General features: G+C 35.9%; 1 protein-coding gene across 14 annotated transcripts in view; it reads left to right on the top strand.

Annotated features, from left to right (window-relative positions):
• The first annotated feature begins 1293 nt into the window (after nt 1-1293).
• The window catches only part of LOC149774690 (protein argonaute-2-like), a 129764-nt gene continuing 106228 nt past the window's right edge, over nt 1294-24829 (top strand). For 11 of the 14 annotated variants that reach the window (XM_089944788.1, XM_089944786.1, XM_089944779.1 and 8 more), the window contains exons 1-2: nt 1294-1422; nt 10385-10417. In XM_089944788.1, coding sequence (XP_089800914.1) covers nt 1404-1422; nt 10385-10417 — 52 coding nt within the window. In that variant the 5' untranslated portion in view covers nt 1294-1403. Of the gene's footprint in view, nt 1423-10384; nt 10418-23493; nt 23524-24829 lie in introns of all 14 variants that reach the window. The other 3 variants (XM_089944789.1, XM_089944785.1, XM_089944781.1) reach the window with 2 other exon arrangements.

The raw sequence follows: 24829 nt of genomic DNA, 5'->3' as shown, positions 1-24829 counted from the left end.
ACGTTGGTCGTCCGTGGAAATTAAACAAAAAATAAATAAACACGTAGAGTACTTTATTTTTCAGCTACCTTTTCGAACTAAGGTTTTATTGATGGGGTTGGTTTCAACAAAAATAAAAACCTCCCAGGAAACGTTTATTTGTAAAAATCTGGACCTTTCTACGAGATGATTTTATTTTTGTTTATTTTTTTGTTGTCGGAATTCTTGGGTCTGTTCGCCCTCTCTGCTGCTTGTAGCTTTTCTTACATTACATTATTGTCGTCTACATTACTGTACATTGCTGCACATTACTGTCCATTACAGACCATTACTGTACAATACTGTGTTTATGTAGACCGTTAGTTAGACTGTGAGACCCTGACGCCCAAAACACAAATATCAGCGTCAAGGTCTTACATGTAGGACTATTTTGGTGTTCAGGGGATGTGGATATGATTAAGTTCAAAAACTTCTTTTCACTTGCGCAAGCTACCCCACACGGATTTATCAAGATATTTTCCTGATCCTCGGTCGCAATATGGTATAGAGCTTGATACAATTTTAGGTTGAGAGACAGCAGCAGGGAGGGTGACCAACAATGAGTGTCCAGGTGGGTAAACAAACACCAGGGTTCATACAGAATTCTGAATGATAAATTCAAAGACTTTTCCTAAACTTCCAAAGACCACAAACATGGATTTCCAAGACCTATTTTCGCTAACATTTTGTTTACAAGTTATGTTATATGAGAAAACAACGAATGCAAAATTCTACAATTATGTTTAAATTATGATGAAATTCAAACTATAATTAATCAAAAGAAAGAAACCAGGAAATCTCGACTACATCCGAGTCTAACAACCATGGACAATTTTATTTGTTATTATGGAAAGAAATTAAAAAAATTGGGTTTATTTCAATTTTCAAATACTTTTAAAGACCTCGCAGTAATCTGCCCGATTTTCCCAAACTTTCAATGCCTTGAAAATGCTACCTCATTTTTTCCAATCTGTCAAAGACCTTCAAAGACCGTAAGAACCCTGGAAAACACATACAATTTTGAAAACACGAGTGACAAAGATAAAGTAACAAAATGACCCTACCCAGTTAGAGAAAATTTCGGTCGGTTTTGGCGTTATTGACCTTGTATTTTTATTTTGTTTCGTAGGAAGCAATATTTTCACAGAAGACTTGCTCCAAAAATGGTCTGTTCAGCATTCATGCTGCTAAAACTGTGTAGTGATGAGTTCTCCCCCTTAGTACTTGCGTGCTCTACGTTCGGCATACCTTTGTTATTTCGATTGCAATCTTAATTTAGTGGACGCCATATTGAAAAAAGGGAGCTGGTTGAAAAATATCTTGCGGTCTTCTTTTGGTCCGCAGAGATTTTCTGACGTCGACTGTCTCCATAAACAACAAGCATAATGTTTCCAATAGGACCAGGTATAACCATGCTGACATATTTTTCAAATGTATACACTAATTAGGCCTGATTTTTGCGATCTTAAATCATGGACGAAAACAAAACCCTTTTGCCGTTATCTGATTTTTGCCCTCCTTTCCAGGTTCTGAATGGGTTAGACACTGGGTCCGTACTGCATTTCAGTAAAATACACGTGACAATAAAATAACCAAATATGACACAAAGTCTCAATTATGTGTGTATCTGTTGGATCATCACAGGCGTCTGACGTTTTAGCAATAAAGTACGACGAAATCTCCTTGTCGGTACTATATATTAACAGGAGTTCAAGCGTGATCACAACCCTCCGCTCGATTCGACTTTTCTCATGCGTCTTTTATTGCTTCAGAATCACATGAAGACAGAAAAACTACGCATATCCATTCATAAGACAGTAATATACCAACTCGTAACTCTCGCACGACCATCGCATAAATCCAATCCGGCAAATAAACCTTTATGTTCACCATTACGGTCACAAACCCATTATAGCAGAATCTACTGAAAGTACATGTTCTACAGGTCATGCATGCATTCAGCATTGATTATATCAGCCATTGATGTAAAAACAAAATAGCTTATTACACATAATTTTAAATGATGAATATTTAGTTTATTTTGTCCCTCGTCGATGAATGTTACACTGTTTCTCTATACCCTCATTTGCGCTTCAGAGACCCCCAACTTTATAATTTGACCCCCAATTTTGACACCAAGGAGATTTTTGGCTCTCAGTCCTGCATCCCTAGGGGTTACACTGATGTTACCTGAATAATCATAATGTAAACTAATAATACTGTACCCCTGTTTCTTGGGTTACTAATATGAGCCTATGTGTATCAACAGAGGAGTCATGTGTTATTCACATGTGGCACATTTTCATTTTTCTGTCAAAAGCTTTGAACATGTTCATTACATTTACTGAAAGAAATGAAATTGTCCTGTTTTGATTGTCCAATTGCTGCATATCATGGTACGTGTAAAATATTGTTTACCTTATTTATTGGTATTTTTTAATATCATTGGTCATTTTAATGAAACTGATAACTGGTTCTGTTTTCAGCTTAATTTTTTTGTGTGCAGTATAAGGACATTGTTGCCTTATTTGGATACATTAACAGATAGTAATAAATATGATATGCAATAAATAACATTGTAGGATATCCATATTAGTTTTGTAAATTCAAAAATAATTTATTTGCCTAGAACACAAAGTTAAAATTTAAAAAGAACTTACAGGTTTTAAACAAAATCCCAAATGGTCCTAAAACTCAAGTCCAAATGTATGAAGTTCCAGATGAATTTTAATGGTATTCCAAATAAATTTTGATATTGAATGTGTTGATGTGCCTGTAGTCTCCATTGTGCTAAGGAGTGTGATGATGTGCTAACAGTCTTTGATATATTGCAATAATATAATCTAAAATCCCTTCAGCAGGGGCATCTCGGCACAGAACAATGTTCATACATGGGTAAGGAAAAAATAGAGGCAACGTCTTTAACTAAAGATTTTTATTTCAGTAGAACTCGGCTACAGGGGAGTTAGAAGAAAAATGGATATTTAAGTCTTGGTTAAATATTTAACTATGGCTATTTCCTCCTCCCTCCTTTTTATGCAGCTCCCCCTTATTTTGATGACAAGTGAGAGCCACCACCCCACCTCCCTTTAGATAAAATCTTGGTAACATCTCTAAAGTTAAAGCACTGATGATGGAGGTGAAAGTATAAAAACTTAAAGAGTAGTGCTTACCATCTGGGTCCAACTACAATGACTTTTTATGAATGTCATTTCATTACCTTGATTTTTATTTCAATATTGTGTTTGTATTTATTTCTTGTATTTAAATTAGTAACTGAAGTAGAACACTTGATACCATGAGTAGTCACTGAACAGTGAAAACTGGTCATTGAAAAGTCGTTGAATTTCAGTTCACTTGATCTGTATATACCCAGATTAATATCACCAACACTTTTTCTTCTTAAATATCAATCAGTCATAATTGAGAAATATCAATCTTGCTTTAGAAAGCTACCAATATTGACCAGAGGTTCACAATAAAAATACTTCTCCAGAAAGTAACTGTAAAATAAAAAGGAAGACTTGGTAAGTATTAGAAGCCCTCTTGGTCATCAACCAGAAGGGCTTATTGGATGGTCTGTCATTTGTCTGTATGTTATTGCAAGTTTGCTATTACTACTCCTTCTAATTTACTTGCATGATTGGCACAAAACTTACACAAACGTTCATCCATAGTCTAGTTTTTCTGTAAACATATGATGTGGCTACCACACAGCCATTTTGAAAATCTAGCCCCTCCTCCTAAAGGGATAGTCATATCAACATGAGGCCTACTTGATCCCAGATGGCAGCCATACTGAAAATATTGTTACCACTGTTCCTCCCAAATGTATGGTCTGGTCATGAAAAGGTTCAACTAAAAGACTTCTTCTGGTGCCTACTTGACCCTCAAACTACATGGTACTAACAGTCCATTACAACTCATTATGAACAAAAACTTAAAATTGATGTGTAAATTTTCCCTACAAGACTTCTTGTGATACCCAGTTGGTCTTGAATGACCAAGGTGCCAATCTGACATTCAACTTGGCCACCAGACATCAGTGATCTTGAAAACCTTGTTATTGCTACTCCTGAATGGATTGTTGTATCAATATGATGTTTTCACTAAGACTTCTTATACTCAATTGGTCCTAATGAAATTGGTGCCAATCTGATGTCCACTATGGGCCCCCACAGCAGCAAATCTAGAAACTGCAAGGAAGGCATATTGACATTGGGTTTTCACCAAAAGACTTCTTATATCGTCTGTTTGGTCCTTAAATCAAACAGGAACCATGATTGCTGATTGGCCAGCATGATGGACTACTGAGTGAAAGGGTGATGGTTTGATTCCTACAATTGCTTGTCAATCTTGTCACTAATTCCCCTGAATGGACAATCATTATTACAGAGGGTGTTGATAAAGCTATCTCTACTTTGTCCAAAATGAAAATAGTACCAAGTTGACATCTATTATGTCCACCTCACTACAGTTTAGGTCAGTGCTGTCCAACCCGGGGGCTGCATGCAGCCTGCAAGCTGATTTTAAATGGCCCGCCATAGCTTGAGCAGCTATATAGTCGTTGCTTTTCAATTTTCTGCTGCGGTCCTCGGCATCAAGAAAAACATTTTTCAGTGGCCCATGGTGTCAAAAAGGTTGGACATCACTGGTTTAGGGCCTCATGATCGGGGTGGGTGGGTACTCAATAACAAAGAGAAAAAGACATACCTCATCCACATCGAAGTCTACAGATAGGCAGTTTAAGGTACTATACATTATATTACAGTGAAAGCAGGGTGAGAATATCTCATTATTGCAGTATAGGCAAGATGTGGGTTTTCACAACATATAGGAACCCTTGAAGATTTATGTCTTCATGATGCTAATCCTGTAAAATAAAAATGAAATAGTCGATCAGTTACTTACTAATAGGGACTTTGATGACGATAGCAATGCAGTGCTGGTTTGGCAAGTACGTATGTCCGATTAACAGTATTTTTGTAGTCCATGCTACCTCAGATTTTTCCTGCCCAATGTTAAATGCTCTCGCATTTCTTTTGGGATTTGAGGTCAGGGCTCATTGCCTATCCAAAATATGGTATTTGCCGCAACAAACTTACTTTGGGCCAATGAAACAGGTGTTGGCATAGGACAGCCACTTACTACTGGGTTTATGAAACTTGTGTTGGCATAAGGCAGTCACTTATTACTGGATCTATGAAACTTGTGTTGGCATATGGCAGCCACTTATTACTGGATCTATGAAACTTGTGTTGGCATATGGCAGTCACTTATTACTGGATCTATGAAACTTGTGTTGGCATATGGCAGCCACTTACTACTGGGTCTATGAAACTTGTGTTGGCATAGGACAGCCACTTACTACTGGGTCTATGAAACTTGTGTTGGCATATGGCAGCCACTTATTACTGGGTCTATGAAACTTATGTTGGCATAGGACAGCCACTTACTACTGGGTCTATGAAACTTGTGTTGGCATAGGACAGCCACTTATTACTGGGTCTATGAAACTTGTATTGGCATATGGCAGCCACTTACTACTGGGTCTATGAAACTTGTGTTGGCATATGGCAGCCACTTAATACTGGGTCTATGAAACTTATGTTGGCATAGGACAGCCACTTACTACTAGGTCTATGAAACTTGTGTTGGCATAGGACAGCCACTTATTACTGGGTCTATGAAACTTGTGTTGGCATATGGCAGCCACTTACTACTGGGTCTATGAAACTTGTGTTGGCATAGGACAGCCACTTATTATTGGGTCTATGAAACTTGTATTGGCATATGGCAGCCACTTACTACTGGGTCTATGAAACTTGTGTTGGCATATGGCAGCCACTTACTACTGGGTCTATGAAACTTGTGTTGGCATAGGACAGCCACTTATTATTGGGTCTGTGAAACTTGTATTGGTATAGGGCAGCCACTTACTATTGGGTCTATGAAACTTGTGTTGGCATATGGCAGCCACTTACTACTGGGTCTTTGAAACTTGTGTTGGCAGATGGCAGCCACTAATTACTGGGTCTATGAAACTTGTCTTGGCATAGGACAGCCACTTACTACTGGGTCTATGAAACTTGTGTTGGCATAGGACAGCCACTTATTATTGGGTCTATGAAACTTGTGTTGGCATATGGCAGCCACTTACTACTAGGTCTATGAAACTTGTGTTGGCATAGGACAGCCACTTATTATTGGGTCTATGAAACTTGTCTTGGCATAGGACAGCCACTTATTATTGGGTCTATGAAACTTGTCTTGGCATAGGACAGCCACTTACTACTGGGTCTATGAAACTTGTGTTGGCATATGGCAGCCACTTATTATTGGGTCTATGAAACTTGTGTTGGCATAGGACAGCCACTTATTATTGGGTCTATGAAACTTGTCTTGGCATAGGACAGCCACTTACTACTGGGTCTATGAAACTTGTGTTGGCATATGGCAGCCACTTACTACTAGGTCTATGAAACTTGTGTTGGCATAGGACAGCCACTTATTATTGGGTCTATGAAACTTGTGTTGGCATAGGACAGCCACTTACTAGGTCTATGAAACTTGTGTTGGCATAGGACAGCCACTTATTATTGGGTCTATGAAACTTGTGTTGGCATAGGACAGCCACTTACTACTAGGTCTATGAAACTTGTGTTGGCATAGGACAGCCACTTACTACTGGGTCTATGAAACAGATGTTGGCATAGGACAGCCACTTTCTACTGGGTCTATGAAACTTGTGTTGGCATATGGCAGCCACTTACTACTGGGTCTATGAAACAGATGTTGGCATAGGACAATGAAACTTGTGTTGGCATATGGCAGCCACTTTCTACTGGGTCTATGAAACTTGTGTTGGCATATGGCAGCCACTTACTACTAGGTCTATGAAACTTGTGTTGGCATAGGACAGCCACTTATTACTGGGTCTGTGAAACGTGTTAGACAATTTACATTGAGCCCTACCTAAATGAAATTGGTAAGAAGATGATTTATCTTCTGAAATTGCAGGTGTAACCTTTGTTATATTTTCTATTCATCAACAGGATCATCAGGAAGAGAAAATTGCTCTCCCCTAACATTTTTCAGTCATAATATCCACTAGTCATATTGATAAAACCTGTTTTGCTTAGTATTTGTTGCCATGTATTTTTTTTCCTTCAATAAAGACTGGTCTGGTACCTAAGTGTATATAAACTATAATGAATCTGTGACAGATGGTTTCAAATTCAAGAAATCTGTTTTCTTGGAAATGTGTCATGTACAGTTACTATGAATAGAAAATAAGGAAACTATTTGACATACGTTGGCACATACATCGAAGATGTAACATCAGTAGACAGAGGTCTGTGATTGTCAGGTGTGTAGCAGCCATTATTCACATATGAGCCTCGAACTGTATACGTTTTTCTGTGACTTTCTTACTCCTGATGCCATAACTAAACAGGTACCCTATGGGTGATGTTATTACCCGATTAATTTTGAATTAGTCTGCACTTGACTTCCCACATACCCATTGACAACTTTATTTTGGAAAGGTCATGGGAATCTCGGAGTTACAGTCTCTGACTTTACCATACAATCTAACAAAGCCAGTCAAGATTTATGCAGCCATGACTTCAGATGCAATATGCGAAATCTTTTGTTCAACCCTCTATGGGAGCAGCTGAATATTGGAAATTTAAAATGTTTGAGGTTTTAAATGTTTTGTCAGAAATTAATGCAGTGAAGTCATAAATTATTCGTAAGTTTTTAATAATCTGCCGACTGAAACAAATTACCAATAAAACAATTCAAGTTGGTCCACTTACCTTGATAACCGGCTTCGCAAGCCACTATAATGATATGCTTCAGTTCTGACCAATTGATTATAATTTGCTGTCCAAAGATACCAATGCCGATATTTGATCAAAAGGCAGTCATTTCATATCTTAATTGTTTCCTTTTCGTCTGTTGTAAACTTCAAACATAATCATGAAACAATCCAACCTAATTCATTTGCACCTCTGCCTGACCTGACATCATTGAACAGTTAGCTCCACCCATTTCATAAATATCTTCCATTGGTTTGACATTATTGGCCATCAAACTGTTGTGAATCAGATGTCAGTCAGATGTCAATCTGTGCCTCCTACAGTAAACTTGTTATGAACAGCGTACTCTTAGTAAGAAACTAAGCTGGAGGTTCATTAAGATTAATACTCCAGCCCAAAATGGAAAATTCCATGCATCAAAACCTGAGGGTACACGTCCATTGAACACCCTGTGGTATCAGACCCACCTCGTTGTCAACACTGGCACCTCATATGTGGGTAATACAGAGTTAAAAAGTGATCTGTATATTGTCTTATTTGAAGACTTTTGAAAAATAAAATAATAGTTTGCTTTGTTACTGTAAATAAATATAGAAAGATCATACCAGAAATATGTATGAAAGTTACGAACTTTAAGCAACATAATCTGTTTTTTGTACCATCTAATAACTTGACTTAATGCAGAATGTTCAGAGAAAATCAAACTAAACATTTGTTCTTTTGTAACTATTTTTATTCGAAATGTATTGAAGTTCAGAATAAAATCAAAATACATTTATGTGTTGTTTATTTGATTTTGGATAAGATATTTGGATGTTATGGTGTGCTCAGAAAAAACACTGAGTATGTAAGCGAATTTATTTTGTGCCAGTTTGCATTGTGAAATAAAGCAGTCAGTTTGTGAAATAAAGCAGTCAGTTTGTGAAATAAAGCAGTCAGTTCATAGCATGGAAGAAGAGTGGCCAGCCATGAACCAAGTAACTATCATGCAAGAGAAAATTCGTCACAGTTTCCAGATTGGCATAAATGTAGATATACATATAAAATGGTTTGAAATGTTAATACATGTGATTGTCATTTAAAAGGGCATGTCATTCGATCAAATGCCGTGTTTCCATGAATGCATTATGGATGTCACATTCAACAGCATTCTCATTGTTGGGTATCTTTAATTAATATGATAGCAGCAGCCGCAATGTCTCAATCAAATTGTTTTCTTTTTCTTCATGAAAAATAGTTAAATACAGCTGAATCCATGGTATATGATGAAATTTATTTTTCATTTGATGCTACATTATATAAAATTTGTGGATTGGGGAAGACGATTTTGATGTGTAATTGAAGTTTTTTTGTTGGAGGCAATAGTAGTTTTTGATGTCTGAGACTTGGTTGGATTTCGTGTCATGCTATCTGATTGGTATATTGAGTTTCAGGCGTGTATTTAATAAAGTTACTCCTGCATCTTTTTTACATAATTCCTTTTTTGTTAATGCTAGAGTACGTGTAGCTGATATTCCTCCTTTCATAGGATATATTAGTACACCATCTCCATATTGAGCAAGTGGATATGCTTATAATGTCGAGGTGGGCATATATCCCCCTTTTTTATTGAGAAGTTAAGTAGAGGAAGTGAAAGATCAGGACCATTGTTGGCAAGAGAAGGACGATTACAGATTTTTGAATTAAAGAAAAGATCATTAGAGATCCCCATTATCCTTATGTTACATATAGTGGTGTCATTAGGTGATGAGGTCTGGGGATTTGCAAGAATAGTTTTTTTAAAAAACTCCTATAATTATGGAAAATCCTTGTACCTGTAAAATTAATGAACACACTGTTATTGTTATGTATTCTGATGTATATTAGTGATCCCCGCTATCCATATTCTATTTATGTATGTTAATATAAGATATACACATTATCCAAATGTTATTTTTACGTATGCTAATATATTTAAGAGATCCCCATTATCTTAATCCATGTTTTTTATGATTAGACGAAATAAGCAATGATTAGACAAAATAACCAATCTCATCTCATCTGTTTTCATCATTTATTAAATCAAGCTGAATGTAATGACTCAATGTCTAAAAATTGATAGCAAATGTCTGAGTGTATTTTATGTTTCTTTCTGTTATATTGAATTATTTTTGTAAAGCATTTGTCTGGTTCTGCTTATGCCATTAGTTTATATTAGTGACGTAATGTGCTTTTAAATTGCTTTATGTCTCAAATGAAAACTAATTGTTCAGTATATCAATATTGTTTTGCTTTTGCATTGCAGCATGTTTCTTTCGGCCACACAAGGCATCACATTTTATTCCGAAATGTTGGAATACAGTTTGCTAAAGTCTTTAGAATCTTTACACAAAATATTCTTTTCATAATGGTTTCATTTCAAATTTCTACAAGTGCAAAAAAAGAAGTCATATTAGGATATAATTAGATTTATTTCTGTAATACAAGAGTTTTGAAAGAACGAGATGTGATGCTACGCCTTGGAAGAGCTATTGGCTTATTGCACTCTTTTGTTTCCATTGAAGGTTTAACCAGTTTTATGAACCAACAGATGAATGGTATGTAGCCCTTAGTTTCTCTTTCTATCCTAACTAATCCCATCTACACTTTCGAGTAGGGTCTAACTTTGAATATCATTTCAGCAATGTCATTTTCACTTCTTGCCTGGAGCGTACAGACATAAATGTTACAACGCTATAAATTGTTTATGCTGACTGTGAAAGCTAACATGACACAGGGCTGAGCAGATATTTGGATTTGTGGACAACTTGTTCTGCAAAATCAATCACTTGTCCTGCAGATTGATTGATTTGTCCTACAAAATCAATCACTTGTCCATGAATTTAAGTAACATTAAAATAGTTGCTGCTGTGACTTAATTTATTTTTATTTAGTATTTAAAAATTTTAACTTTACATAACAAACTATGAATTTTGAGAAATATTGTTTCTTGTTTTTTGTTTAGTTATTAGTAACATTTCTTTTTTGAAAGATAAATATCTGATTGTTTGGAATAAATATCAGTCTTTTTCTAGATGAACTAAATGCATGTTACTAGGACTGAATTTTATTTTGATATTAGTAGTTCTATACATTTTATAGAAAATTCAGTAAAATCATGGATGACACTGTTGACAGTTTTTGTCTTAGTAGCTAAAGTCTGCTGTCGTGTTTGTGCTAGATGGTTGCATAAGAATTTAATAAATTGGGTATTTTATTCTTATGTTTGAACCTATTACACTTTTTATGATCAGATTGGGTACTTTATGAACACTGCAAAGCACGGCACTGCATGCTGTTAATCATTTGGATCGATTTGAGCATTTTCATTGTTTAATTATTGTCGCTTAAAACATGTAAGGAGCACCTGGAACTAATTGTATTCATTGTGTGTGTACAACAGGAGCAGTACAATGATAACTTTCTGCTCTGAGCTTAAAATTGTTTTGTGTAATTTGTATGCATTACGTTTCATTGTCTGTTTTATTTTGTTTTCTAATTGTCTGTAAAATATGCAGTGATGCTGCTTATCTATTGCTCTGCATCTTTTTATTTTAAGATTTTGTCAGCACAACCAACAAAAATCTTCCTGATCTGCAAATTTTAAGTGTCTCTCTCGTCTGTGTTGCTTTTCAGTTTTCCATTTCAGTATTACTAGGTAAAGCAGTATCACAGTGATAGGTTGGGAGTCATTTTCATATTGGGGGGGTTGGGTTGCTGCTTTCCATTACCAATCAATTCAATCTCACTTCTGTTCATGCATGTTCAAGTATCGGGCTCTGCCAGTGTGTGTTTGTGGGAAAGTTTGCCTGTAGCTTTCCGTGGGTCAGGAGTTCTTAATGTTTTTTTTTCTGGGTTCTTCCTTCACCAGTTTGTATTGACTGCCATGTATAGCCAGCCTATCAGTTGCTGAAAAATGACATTAAACCCAGCACCACAACATTGTATTAAAAATGGCATTAAACCCAGCACCACAACATTGTATTAAAAATGGCATTAAACCCAGCACCACAGCATTAAACCCAGCACCACAACATTGTATCAGAATTTGTGCTGTACTATGTTAAATAAGGTATGAAACTCAAAATGGAAGAGTTGCTAGGCTGCTAGCCTCATATCCATGGATTTAATTGATATTGGCCTGAAATGAATGGAAAGTGTAAACTCATTAAAGTCAGTACATAGTGTCACTAGCTTGACCACCAATTGGCCTCTACACATTTTAACAGGTGTTCTTATGAGTGCCAGGCTGTGTTGAGGCAATCCATATAAAAGTATCAATTCTGAACACATGTTGACATGGGTTTAATACAGTCCTGGCTTGCGTTTTGACAATGTAACTGAAGGTGTTTGTTCTGTATGCATGTTGACTTGTGTTTTTAGCAATCCCACACAGCAGAGTCTGATCTGCACACATTTTGACAGTTTTTTTTTATGAGAGTAGATTGTGTACAATCGTGGGTAGCTTTCTGTAGATACTGACAGATGTTTTTTTTTAATTTTTAATGCCAGGTTATATTTTAGCAATCCAGACAAAGGTGTTTATATTCTGACAGAGGAGTAGTGAGCCAATGCTCTACTGTTTGTTTGAAAATGTATAAATCCACAAACCAAGATGGCAGCTTTCTGTTCACAGTCCAGGGTAAAATAGACATGTTTCTGGCCAGAACATTGTCAACATAGTCCACTTCACAATAACAAATTACCAAAACACATCCTGCTTAACATTCGATAAATTTCATGATAAGATTTATTGAAAGTGCTCACATGTATTAATTTAATTTACAGTATATGCTTGCATATAAGCCCATTGGGATATATGCCCACCCCTCACCCCCCCCCCCCCCCCCCCCCCCCCGGCCACTGAACTGGTAAAACATTAAAAAGCTGACCCATAGGTCTGGCCATATTGAAAATCTTGCTATTGCTACTCTGTGAAAGTATTGTCATATTCACAAGGGATTTCAGTACAGGAGGTCCCGGGGGTTCAGGTTAGGTATGTGATCTCGTATTTGGCAAGCTAAAATAACAATATGTACTAACAATATATATATACTGGTAGTCAACAAGTAAAGTTTAAACCTTGTTCAGTTGATAGTTGACCTCCCTTCTTCCAGGCTTTTATTTTTTCCTAAATTATTCGGCCTATATGTAAGTATATTTGGTAGCTGTGAAAGCTGATATTTTTGACAGATTATTTAATATACTGGTCATTAATCCAAGTAAGAAATTAGCAATTGTCCTAGATAAGTGACTTGGAAATTTTCACCCGCCTGATTGAGAATACAGTATTTTTTTTTCTGGATGATTGGCTATGGGATTTGTTCAACCCTGATGTAGATATATATGCATATATATTAGTCGTATGTTGCTTGCATTTGCTTCAGTACATGAGTACAACGTCATACCAACGACTAATTGTGCATGTAATCTTGCAAGTCGATATTTATACCCACTTTTTATGGATGTTCATGCTACTGCTTTTTTTGTCTGTCCATTTGCTATTCAGTTTTCCTTGTGACCTGAATTCCATATACACTGTGTGAATGTGACGATATGGGTATGTTATTTCATGGAGAGGAGTATTGGGGTCAAAGGTTGCAATTATTGATGGCATGCTCGGATATTATACATACCTCCACATGGTTGGGTGTCTTCGTTTCCATCGTGTTATTTTTTGTGATGTGATGTGTAATATACAGCCAACTGTGTGACATACATATGGTTGTTTGTTTTGTCAGGTACTGCATTTTAACTCAGTGTTACATGATTCCTAATTCAGGCAAAGACTTTGACTGGTTTTTATTAGAAATGTTGATGGTTTGTGTGGAAAAATAGTCAAACTAATTGAATTATATCCATCTGATATTGTTTAAACTGGTTTCCCTCAGCATCTGGTCATCCTTAGACACTGAGTAAAACATGGAGTGGTAAAATCGGCATGGCAAGTATCTTGGATTGGAACAACCATGGTAGGGTTACCGTTTACACCGTCACTCAGATCATCGGATAAAAATGGTGCAAAGTGGTAATTTTAACATCAGCACACCATAGAGACCATAGAGCAATACACATAACTTACTGGTCATTGCAAAATCGGTACACTGTAGATATACACATTAAATCCCCCCCCCCCCCCCCCCCGAGATATGCGCATGAAGTAGTGATAAGTTTAGAATTGGCAGATACTTGAAGTAGTGGTAATTTTATAAACCGTACACCATAGTGAGATACACTTGAAGTAGTGGTAATTTTAAAAACTGTACACCATATTAAGCATAGCTGCCAACCCTCACGATTTTGTAGTGAATTTCACAAATATTCAGTGATACATGGATTCACGCTGCATGCAAAAAGTCACGAATTCCCCAATTCTCAATTATTTTAAATCTTTAATAAAATAACATTTCCCGTTAAACGCTAGTTGTGATATCAGTAGTTGCTGAAACGGTCCATTACTGCTTGTCTGACTATAGCTGATTGGTACAGCTGGCCTGGTAGCAAGCATTTTAGCGCATTTTATTCTATATGTATAAGAGTAATTTTACAAATGATTTTGAGAGAAATTGGGGCCTAACCGAAATTTTGCTCCACATGTGCCGCCAACACTGATTTGAATTACCATTCAGCATCGTGTCTTGAAAATGTCTTCACCTCCAAGGAAAAAGAAATGTGCAGAAAGCGAAGTTTAGTTGGGAATATACCAAAAATTGGCAGTGCATTCAGCCATCAAACACCGATATACATCATGCTTTTTGCACACAGGAAGCACATTGGTAGCAAAAAGCACATGGAGGTTGGAAAAACTCAGATTTCAGCTCTGGAATATTTTAAGCCATCAATGGAAGACCTGCAAGCTACCAACGCTGAAGCATTGTACAATCTACCTTTATCAGCTTAAGACCATGCTAGACATTTGTTATTACAAATATTCCCAGACTCAAAGATCGCTTCACAAATTCATGTCAAAATTCACTAATTGTTTTCCCTATTTTCACTAATTGCGAGCCTGGAGGGTTGGCAGCTATAAGATACACTTGAAGTAGTATTAATTTTATAAACTGTACCTCATAGTGAGATACACATGAAGTAGCGGTTGTTTTAAAATCAGCGCATAGTTAAAGTAGTGGTAATTTTAAAATAGGTACACCATAGTGAGATACAAATGAAGTTGTGATAATCTTAAAATCTGTACACCATAATTTTAAATCAGCACACCTATACACATATAGTTAATCCATCATAAATATATAATTCTGCAGTAAATAGAATGATGCACATTTCCTTTAATGTGAAAAGAGAGCAGATAACATCAAACAGGTAGAGAGCATATAAGATCACACAATTAAATACTAGATGGTATCATGCTAGGACTTGATTCACATGAAAGCATGTTTTAATGTTCATCATGGGGAAATTTCTGAGTAGTGAAGAGGATGTTTTTCTGTTTAGATAAAATAACAGTTACATAAAATATTGGACGACCCAAATCTGATCAGTATCTTTAACAATTATCATTTGGTCTTTGGCACCATATTTGTAAATCTTAGATTGACCCCTTCACACGCAGCCCTGTTGAGTGGGGGTAAGTATTGTGGGTGGACACGCAAGAAAACAAAACAGAAAGTGTGGATATTTGTGATGACTTCTCCTTTAATTTGTTTCTTTTTAATTAAAAAAAAAGAAATATTGAATCGTTCTACATTTGAATATTTTCACAGAATGCCAGATCTTTAACCGATTCGGCCCAAATCCCGTCTGTAGGCGTGATGAGGCTGTACCCTATTTCTGAGCTCTGCAGAATCAAGGTCATTTAAGATACCCCAACTTGGGTGGTATTACAAAAAAGCAGACAGATATAGCTCTAAAATGATACCAAATAATCTGTAAGTTCTAGTTGTACTACAAAATACAGAGGGTAAAACTTCATTTTTTGGACCCTTTTTTTTCTCACCCAAAATTCACTCATGGTCGGAATGTGATTTTGTGTACGGATTTGAGACCTTTTGGCCTCGGATCTAAGGCAGATCGGTCTGAACTGCACACAGACAGGTGATTCTTTGCAAAAACTAGGATAAGGTATTTGAAATAAAGAGCGGTCTCCATATGAAAATGATGGGTCCAACTTGTACCCTTCTGCTCATGCGCAAGCAAAATAACCAATGGAAGATGATGTTTCTAATACAACTAGGCATTAGTCTCATGGAAAATCTGTTGAAAGCCGATGTATTACAATGTATTCAGAAATAGCCCCCCCCCCCCCCCCCCCCCCCCCGTCTTTCCTACGCATATTTCAGACGAAAATGACAAAAACCTTGGGGGCCAAATGAGTTAAATCTGTTCATGTCATTACCATGTTTTTACCTTCATAAAAAGCAGCCAGTCATAAGGTTTTCTGTTTCTGTCATTTGTTGTTTTAGTATTGTCATCTTTATTGTGGCAGAGCTGGAAAATGTGTAAGTGGGTCACTTGTCTGTAATTGAAAATATGTTAATTTTCATACAAACCTGAATTTAACATTTATAGGGTATTTGTAATTTTGAGTTTGTGACAAATTAGCTTTCCAACATATCTATATACTTGCCCCACACTGCCAGAAAAGATTTTGCCATCATTTGTGACCACCTTCATGGACAAAATGTTGACTTATTTTTATTGTCATTGTGTCTGATCCAACCCATCTTTTCAATCACATTTTTTTCATTGTGATTTATTGTTATTGAATATCTCTCACAATGTGGATTGTGATAAGTACCTTCAGAAACTTAGGGTTTTGGGTTCAGTTGTTTTCCCATTGATGTCAGTAATACATTTATTGTCATTTAAGTTTAATTTCTAGAACTGTAAATATTGACCATATGCGAGATGATAGATTGCTCCGCCTACCAAATTGCGTGACATGATGTCCTGCCAGCCTCTAACAAACATCAGACATGATATTTCTCCATTTTAAAGCAGAATTCCTCTTTTCTCCTGATTGAATCCGATTTTTCTTGATATAGTCCGTGTTTATTTTGTTATCATCTCCAATCCGGTTTTAAAAAAATGGTCTGTTCGGTCCCATTCCGCAACGACCCTTGTAATGTATTCGTTCCATATACACATTAGTTGGCAGAACTGTAAGGGGTTTTCAGCTTATAATGCATCATAAAGGAGTTGCATTCTATATTTTGAAAAATGTTTTCATCAGTGTACATATCAGGCTGTCCCTGTCATATGATGCACCTTGCTGCAGGAAAGGCTGCTGATAGAAGGAGAACTCCTGAAGAGTCAAAGTTGGCATTCAGCCTGACAATGCACTTCATGCGGACAGAGTTGATGTGCAGTGGCATCTTATTTCCCAGCTAAAAGATCCAGTAACTGGAAGATATATATTTCCTCTTCTTTGTCAGGTTATGAAAGGAATATTTGTTCTTTACCATTTTAATGCTGACTGTGAGAGATTGTAAAGTATTGTTAACAAAAATAAAACTGAAGTCAGATCCAGGCTTTGTAACCCAGCTCTTGGCTCTAGTAGACTGGTGTGCAAAACATTCATAGTCTCAGCTGGTGCAAAGTGTTTTGAAATGCAATATGAGAGACTTGCTTTTTTTAAAGCTCAAAGTGCTATATATGAAAATTTGAAGCATTAATTGATCTTAAACGTCCAGAAGGGGTAAATAAATCATATTGTACATATGAGTATTGAATTTTATTATATGTGGATTACTCTTTTTCTTCTCAGATTACTCTTTCTTTGCAACATCAGTTTGGTTGGTACTGTGATGCAGTTTTCAATAAATCTTGTTTAATGACTTTGGAGTACTTTTCTTCCTACCTGTGTTTATAAAGAAAACTGCTTTTCAAAACATGACCCCATTAAATTTTATTTTCAGGAATACTGTCAGTGTAATATAGATGAATTTTTCACTCAGATTCGTGTAAAAGATATTTTATGGCTTGCATTTTATACACTAGTAAATGGTTTCTATGTGAAATTATCAGTATTTAATCTTATTGCATTTGCTAGTACCAACAGAGACATGATGGACATCCTCTAATGACAAGTGGGTGGCATAATGTTTTATTTTTTTGGATGAAAAAGCACAATTTTGGGGGCACATAGGGTCAAGATTTGTGGAATATACAAGCCCACGCTTAGTGTACAAACTGATTCTTCAGTTAATGTTTATATTTAAATATATGTGCTGAAAATAGTCATCAAAGGTGTTGACCAGAAACTGTACATGTGCTTCCTGTCTGCCTGTTTACTGAAGTGCCTCACTTGAAAGCAGGTGCAGGGAAACTAGATTGGGCCATACAGTCAGTGATGCTGACTACAACATCGTATGGATATCCACTGGATGTACTGGTCACCATCTCACTAGTTCTGTCCTCTATGCATCCATTTCCACAGTATAATGTGGGCATTGGCACAACCACAATGCATGTAATGTAGCAACATTCAGACATGGTTTATTATTAATGTACATTGACAACTGGTCCTCCCTCCCTATGCACTCTCAGTTTGTTTTTAAATATTATTTTCACATTTTGATACTTTATATGTGGCATTTAAGTGTGATTTTGTAGTATATTCATAACAACCTGATGATCGACACAGCCAGAAACTTTTCTGCATTAAAAACCAGGTGCAGCACATTGCTGCATCAGCTATCTTTTTCCGGCAGCGATAAGCATGGTAGCAGAGTTGGGTCTATTCTAGATCTGAAAGGCTTAACTGAAAATCCTCCATCCTGTTAAATGCCAAAGAGATAATGTTTTTATTCTTTTTGTGCGAGTATAACTACTTCTAGTCATGTAATGCAAATCTGATGAGTGATGTAAAAAGAAAAATGTTAGAGTATGGCCTTGTGACCTTTAAACTTTCTGTATAATTTTTATCTCTACAGGACGTGGACCAGAATAGCTTACTGGATGTTTTTTTTTTTTAATCCCTTGTTATAGCTATTGTACCTAAACTGCTTGGAGGAAACTACATTCATCCCATGGTTTAGTTATTGATAAATTAAATTTGTGCCACTTGGACATCCAATATGCTACGTATGGATGGTTGTAACAGCATAGGATTTTACTAAAAGACTTCTATCTGCTTTACTTTTTATGATCTCTTATTTTTAATAAATGAAAATGGTGGCATTCGGACATGGACAGTGATGGTCTAAAAAAAATTGTCGCTACTTCTTGAGAATGAATGATTATATAATGAACATGGGGTATCACTGAATGATTTCTTAAGATGCCTAGTTGGTTGTAAATGAAACTGGTGCCAATCTGATCTCCAATATGGCTGCCACAATGGCCATTAAAAAAAAAATCTTATTGCTACTTTTCCTAGATGGTATTTGCTAAAGGTACAACTTGTGAGATTTTGTTGACAGATTTGTGTTTGGAAGTAAAATGCAGTCATCTTGAATGATTAACTACCATGAGGATTTTGTTCAAAGCGTGATTATTTAGCATCCACAGGCAGTGTTTATGATGTTTTTACATAATAATTATGGGGGACTTGATCCATGCTGCTTGGCAAACAACTAAATAGACAAAAATAAGAATTTTGAAGTCATTCTCACCTATTTTCATGCATTTCTCTTGATTTAAAGGTGTCTACATGATAATTGTTAAATAAATGGATAAAATAACAAATCCTTGATTATGAATGTAAGTAAATACTTACAAGTTGCCCTGCTTTAATTCTCTCTCTTTTTTAAAATATGTAGCTATTTCCAAAATCGTTTCTACCTATCCCTTATCTGTGTATCTGCATGGATGTCTGCTTTTGCTCTTCCAGCTTTTGAACTCCTTGTAACCTAAATACCTTTTGAACACTTTGTAACCTAAATACCTTTTGAACACTTTGTAACCTAATACCTTTTGAACTCTTTGTAACCTAAATACCTTTTGAACACTTTGTAACCTAAATACCTTTTGAACACTTTGTAACCTAATACCTTTCTATATGTATGATTTACATTTTATATCATTAACTATCTGCATATAATAGCAAAGAGCCAACATAGATAAAATGGAAACATAAGTGTGATTTTGTTAAAATATACCATACTTTGTCCTATTATTCTACATATGTTGCGATATTGTGTCTGGGGCAAACTCAGATTTTCCAAGTGCAAGTTCAATTTTCCAGTCAGCTTGCCCTGTGTAGGTTGATGTTTGTAAAATTTGTATAGTCCATGGTATAACCTTTTTAAAAAAATAAATACTTATTGCTGTCATTTAATTAGTTCATAATGGAAACTGACACATTGATAAAGTGCCTTTCATAAATTTCATTGCATTTACTCCATGGATCAAATTCAAAGGGTGATCTGCACGTGAGTATCTGTGTCAAGAAAACAAGATTGTTTTTATTGGTTAAACTGCCTGTATAATTAGGAAATGGCTTCAAATCAACCAATGGTTTGCGCCAATTTAACTTGTGCAGGATACCTGCCTAGATAAATACTGCCACTCAAACTCGGCGCCTGGGATACATGCTAGGTAAACTCAGCCACGTTATCGAGGCACTCGTGAGATGAGGGAGAAAGTATGACGAGTTATCGAGGCAGCAGGGTTAATGTGTTAAAGCACTGCTGATATTTTTAAGTGTTTTATTGGCTGATAATTTTGTCACTTAGCCCAATATGCAGTCCAGAGGTAATAGAACTCACACACATGGGACAGTTATCAGTGACCACTTCTGTAGTATCACAGGATGAATTGAGGTAGATTCAAGCATTCAGCATGTCCAGAGGGGATGAATGGCCAGGTAAAGGTAGATAAAGTGATTAAAGTATTAAAAGATGTGCTTTCCCCGACTTGTTTTATATAATAGGAAGAAAACATTTGTCCTGGACTAGTGCCTTGGAAAATTTTATTTCTCCAACTTTGAAAATCTATTGTCTTCGATGTTGGACTATGGGATTTGATCAGCCCATAATAAGACTTCTTACAGTGCCTTGGCTGTTGACATGAAGAAAATAATGTCAAGAAGCTCGGACTCAAATTCCACAATCCATGGCTCCAATTTCCATATGGCTAAAATTGACCCATTTTTAATATTATTTGTTACACAGTATTGCAGTTGCTGCACCCCAAATGTGACAAGATAAAAACAAAATCATATTAAATTGTCTTGTATATTTATTTGGAGCTTCAAGAATTTCACATAAAGCTACGTTTCCCTCCAGGTCCTGCAATTAGCTGTTGACTAATTGCTCTAACAACAATCTTTTTGCTAAGTGTATCAAAAGTGTTTATGTTGTTTAGCATCTGAAGCATGCCTTGATTTATACAGTTGCTGTTTGCATTTTTGATTTTCATTGGTACCACTTAATGTTTAACCAGTGTATCAGACCACTCTAGTGTCCTAGTGTTTAGAGCATCTGCCTCAGAAGCGGGAGGTCGTGGGTTTGATCCCTGTTTAAGTCATACCAATGACTTACAAAAATGGTACTAACATCTGCGTTGCTTGGCATTTAGTATTAAGAAGTTAGTGTTATGACTGGTCGACCTGGTATCAGGATAATGTGACTGGGGTGGAACATAATGCTACCCATCTGTGGCATGATGCCCCAGTGCTAGACACCACTATAAACTGCCACACTGCAGACATTGTAGCAATATGACTGAAAAATTGTTAAAGCTACTTTAAAAATCCAAATCACACATGCGCATTACACTAGTGTAAGTGAATTATTATTAAACATTGACTTGAAACATCATGAGCAACTAGACCATTAAAAAAATCAAACTGCTTAAGTGTTCTTGCCTGAAATCATATTCCTTTTTATTTCAACTCTCCCAGAGGATGGTCAGTTTTTACTCAGACTCAAAAGCCACCATGACCTCATTTGATCCCATTGTTAGCTTGTAATACCCCCAAAAACATTCTGCGTTTGGCCTAAACTCTCCAGATTACAGCAATACAGTTATCAACAACTTGTTGTTGTGGGTTTAATGCCATTTTTCAGCACACGATAGGCAATGCAAGGCTGCCAGTATTATTGGTGGAGGAAGAACCCGGGAAAACATGGATTACTGAAACAGTTCCGATACCCACTGGTTACGGTTGCTTTCTGTACTGCACATGAATATCTAAAAGAGTATTATACAATCATGTGTATGTTATAGCCGTGTGAATACCAGTTAGATTGACCCAGGCAATCTTTTCCACATCCATAAGTCACATGCTTTGCTTTGTACACAAAGTTTACAGCTTTCTAAGTATGATAAGTGGTTGATCTTTTTAAGCGTAATACATGGAGATAAATATACATCATGAAAATAAATTCATGCATTTCATCAGTTTGGTCAGTTTGGTCAAAGCTTTCTCAGACAAATACAAGCCTGATTAGCACCTCACTTGGAATACAGTAGGGGTCCCAAGGCTTTTAGTTTTTTTGAGCACTGTCTTTTGACACATAGTTGGTCTTTAATGAAAATAGTGTCAGTCATACAGCCAGAATGGCTGCCACAATGGCTGTCAATAAAATTTTACTGTGTCTCCGCCCCAGAATTGATGGCCATATTGACATAGCGGTTTTCACCAGAACACTTCTAGTTAATGTTTGTAATAACTCCAGGACATTCTTTTCACCCACTAGAGCATCAGTCCCTTCAAGGGACTCTTGTCTAGAAGTTAGCAAGAGTCCTGCATATGCGTGCCCTAGGCATAGATAAAGAGTAGAGAACGATGCAGATGATTTATAACAAAAACTAATATTGATTACTGTTGTTTTTGGCCATATATGTTGAACCAATTTTAGAACCAGAGAAATTCTCAGAGCTATTCTTAACTGTTACTGACCAAGTGCAGGTAGGTAGATATAGGCATAAGAGATGCATTGTGATTTTATAGAAGTTTGTCATGTTTGGCAAAATTGTTATCAATTCTGAATGTGCTGCCTAGATTTGAAAAAGTTTGTTAGGATTCCTGGTAAGCATGCATATTGGTTGACATCTCTGTACATGCATACACCTGAAAAATAGCTATATGTTAAGGATTTTACATGTGTAACCTTTTAATTTTTATATATATATATATATATATATATATATATATATATATATATATATATATATATATATATATATATATATATATATATATATATATGTATATATAAAATCGTAAACTTTTTATGCAATTCGCTTTTAGATGTGTCAAAAATTTAACTTTAGTTGACACCATATAGCCAATATTGTGCTTACATGCCACAAAATACTATTACATACTTATTTTACATACTGAAATCAGACTAATCGAGGAAACAGACAACTCTACATTAGTCTCATAAGTTCTGAATTTCATCTACAAAACTTGAGGAATCTGATTGGTTGAATTCAAGTATGACATGCAGTTGACCAATTTGAATGGCTGAATTCAAATCTGACAGCTGAATTCAAGTATGAGATGCAGTTGACCAATCTGATTGGTTGAATTCAAATGTCAGCAGGCTAGGCTAAAGATTTATGTAGTGAAATTGAATCCAGTTGTGTTTATTGGGAGGTTTTACAATACATGCAGTATTTGTGTTCCATGTCTTCTTGAAGCTTGCGCTATTTTGCATTTGTTATGAAATAAAATAAATTATTTTGCTATGTCTCTGTTATTGTTATGAATTTTTTTGTTTAGATGATGACAAATTTTCATCCGTTTGGATAGGTAATGTATAGTACTAATCTTAAATGTTTATTGTTCTATATAATGTTCCACTTCCATTTTCTTTCATTACAGTGCACAGTATAACTTGATCTGTTTTGTCAAAAAAAATTAAAACAAGCTAGGATGTTTTGCTGATCATATTGAAAATGTTGATGCATGCATACTTGTATCGGCTTTTGTTTTTAAGGTAACATACAGGGCGGCAGTGTATACCAAAATTTGTAAATGTGTAGATAGTAACTGAAAAATGACATTTAATTCAAACAATTTGAAACTCAACCTTTATCCTGATCTAGGCTTACAACCGACAACTATTTGTATGTAAGCCATTTAGCATTGTCTGTTCCATACTTTGTACAGTTTGTGATTGTTTCATTTTGCTATATTCCTTTTAGGACTTGATTAGGTTTGCAAGACATATCTTGGCTGTACATATCAGATAATTTAGGTAGAACATGTTACATGTATTTTTCTCATGCTGCTACATTTGTACATTTGTAAAAAAAAAAATGATAATGCAACCAGATGTACTGCCTGGACCATGCACATCATTCTTTACATTGTTACTGATTTGGTAGACACAGTTATGAGCAGTGAAATAAACAAAGTCGTTTAATACACAAAGCTGTCAACATTGCAGGCTTGGTAACATTGAAGCATATTACAAAGAGAATAAGGGGTATATTACAATTCCAACCTTGCAATGTCTTGCTCACAGAAATGTGTTACCAGTAATGTTTTTTGTTTTTTTGTTCATTGAGCAAGTGATCTTTCAAAGCCATCCTAACTCAGCATGTGTTTTTAGAAACATTTTTAGGGTTCAGTAATTTGATACGCAGTTTCATTATGTGAGTAGATGTCAGTGAAGATTTTGGAATATGGATGAAAATCTAAGAATGAGTTTCAGTAGATGGGCTCAGAAATGAACATTAATAAAAACATGTGCATATATTTGTGGCACTTTACAAAAATGATTCCATAAAGCAAGACATAGCAACCATATTTTAGTCCATCGTTTTGTTACCATACACAGGGATGGAAAAATCTGTTGTCAAGTAGCCTGGGACAAAATGCAAGTTTTGCAAAATTCTATATTCCATAACCTGGGACAAAGTGTACATTTTGCCATGGCAGTAATTTTACATAGAGTAGAAGAGGAAATCCAGATTTATTTGGATTTTACAAAATTTATACTCTGGACAAGTATTCCATTTTTATAGATTTTTCCTGCCCTATTTCCTTTTATCAGATATGAAAATGTGCCATTCCTTCTGCATTTTTGACCTACATCATGCTTGCAGCTGGC

Source organism: Sinohyriopsis cumingii, unplaced genomic scaffold (genome assembly GCF_028554795.1).
Source record: "Sinohyriopsis cumingii isolate HCF-2022 unplaced genomic scaffold, ASM2855479v2 utg000160l, whole genome shotgun sequence".
Lineage (NCBI taxonomy): Eukaryota > Metazoa > Mollusca > Bivalvia > Unionida > Unionidae > Sinohyriopsis > Sinohyriopsis cumingii.
The sequence above is the reverse complement of the archived record's forward strand: the minus strand, read 5'-3'. Positions and strand labels throughout refer to the sequence as shown.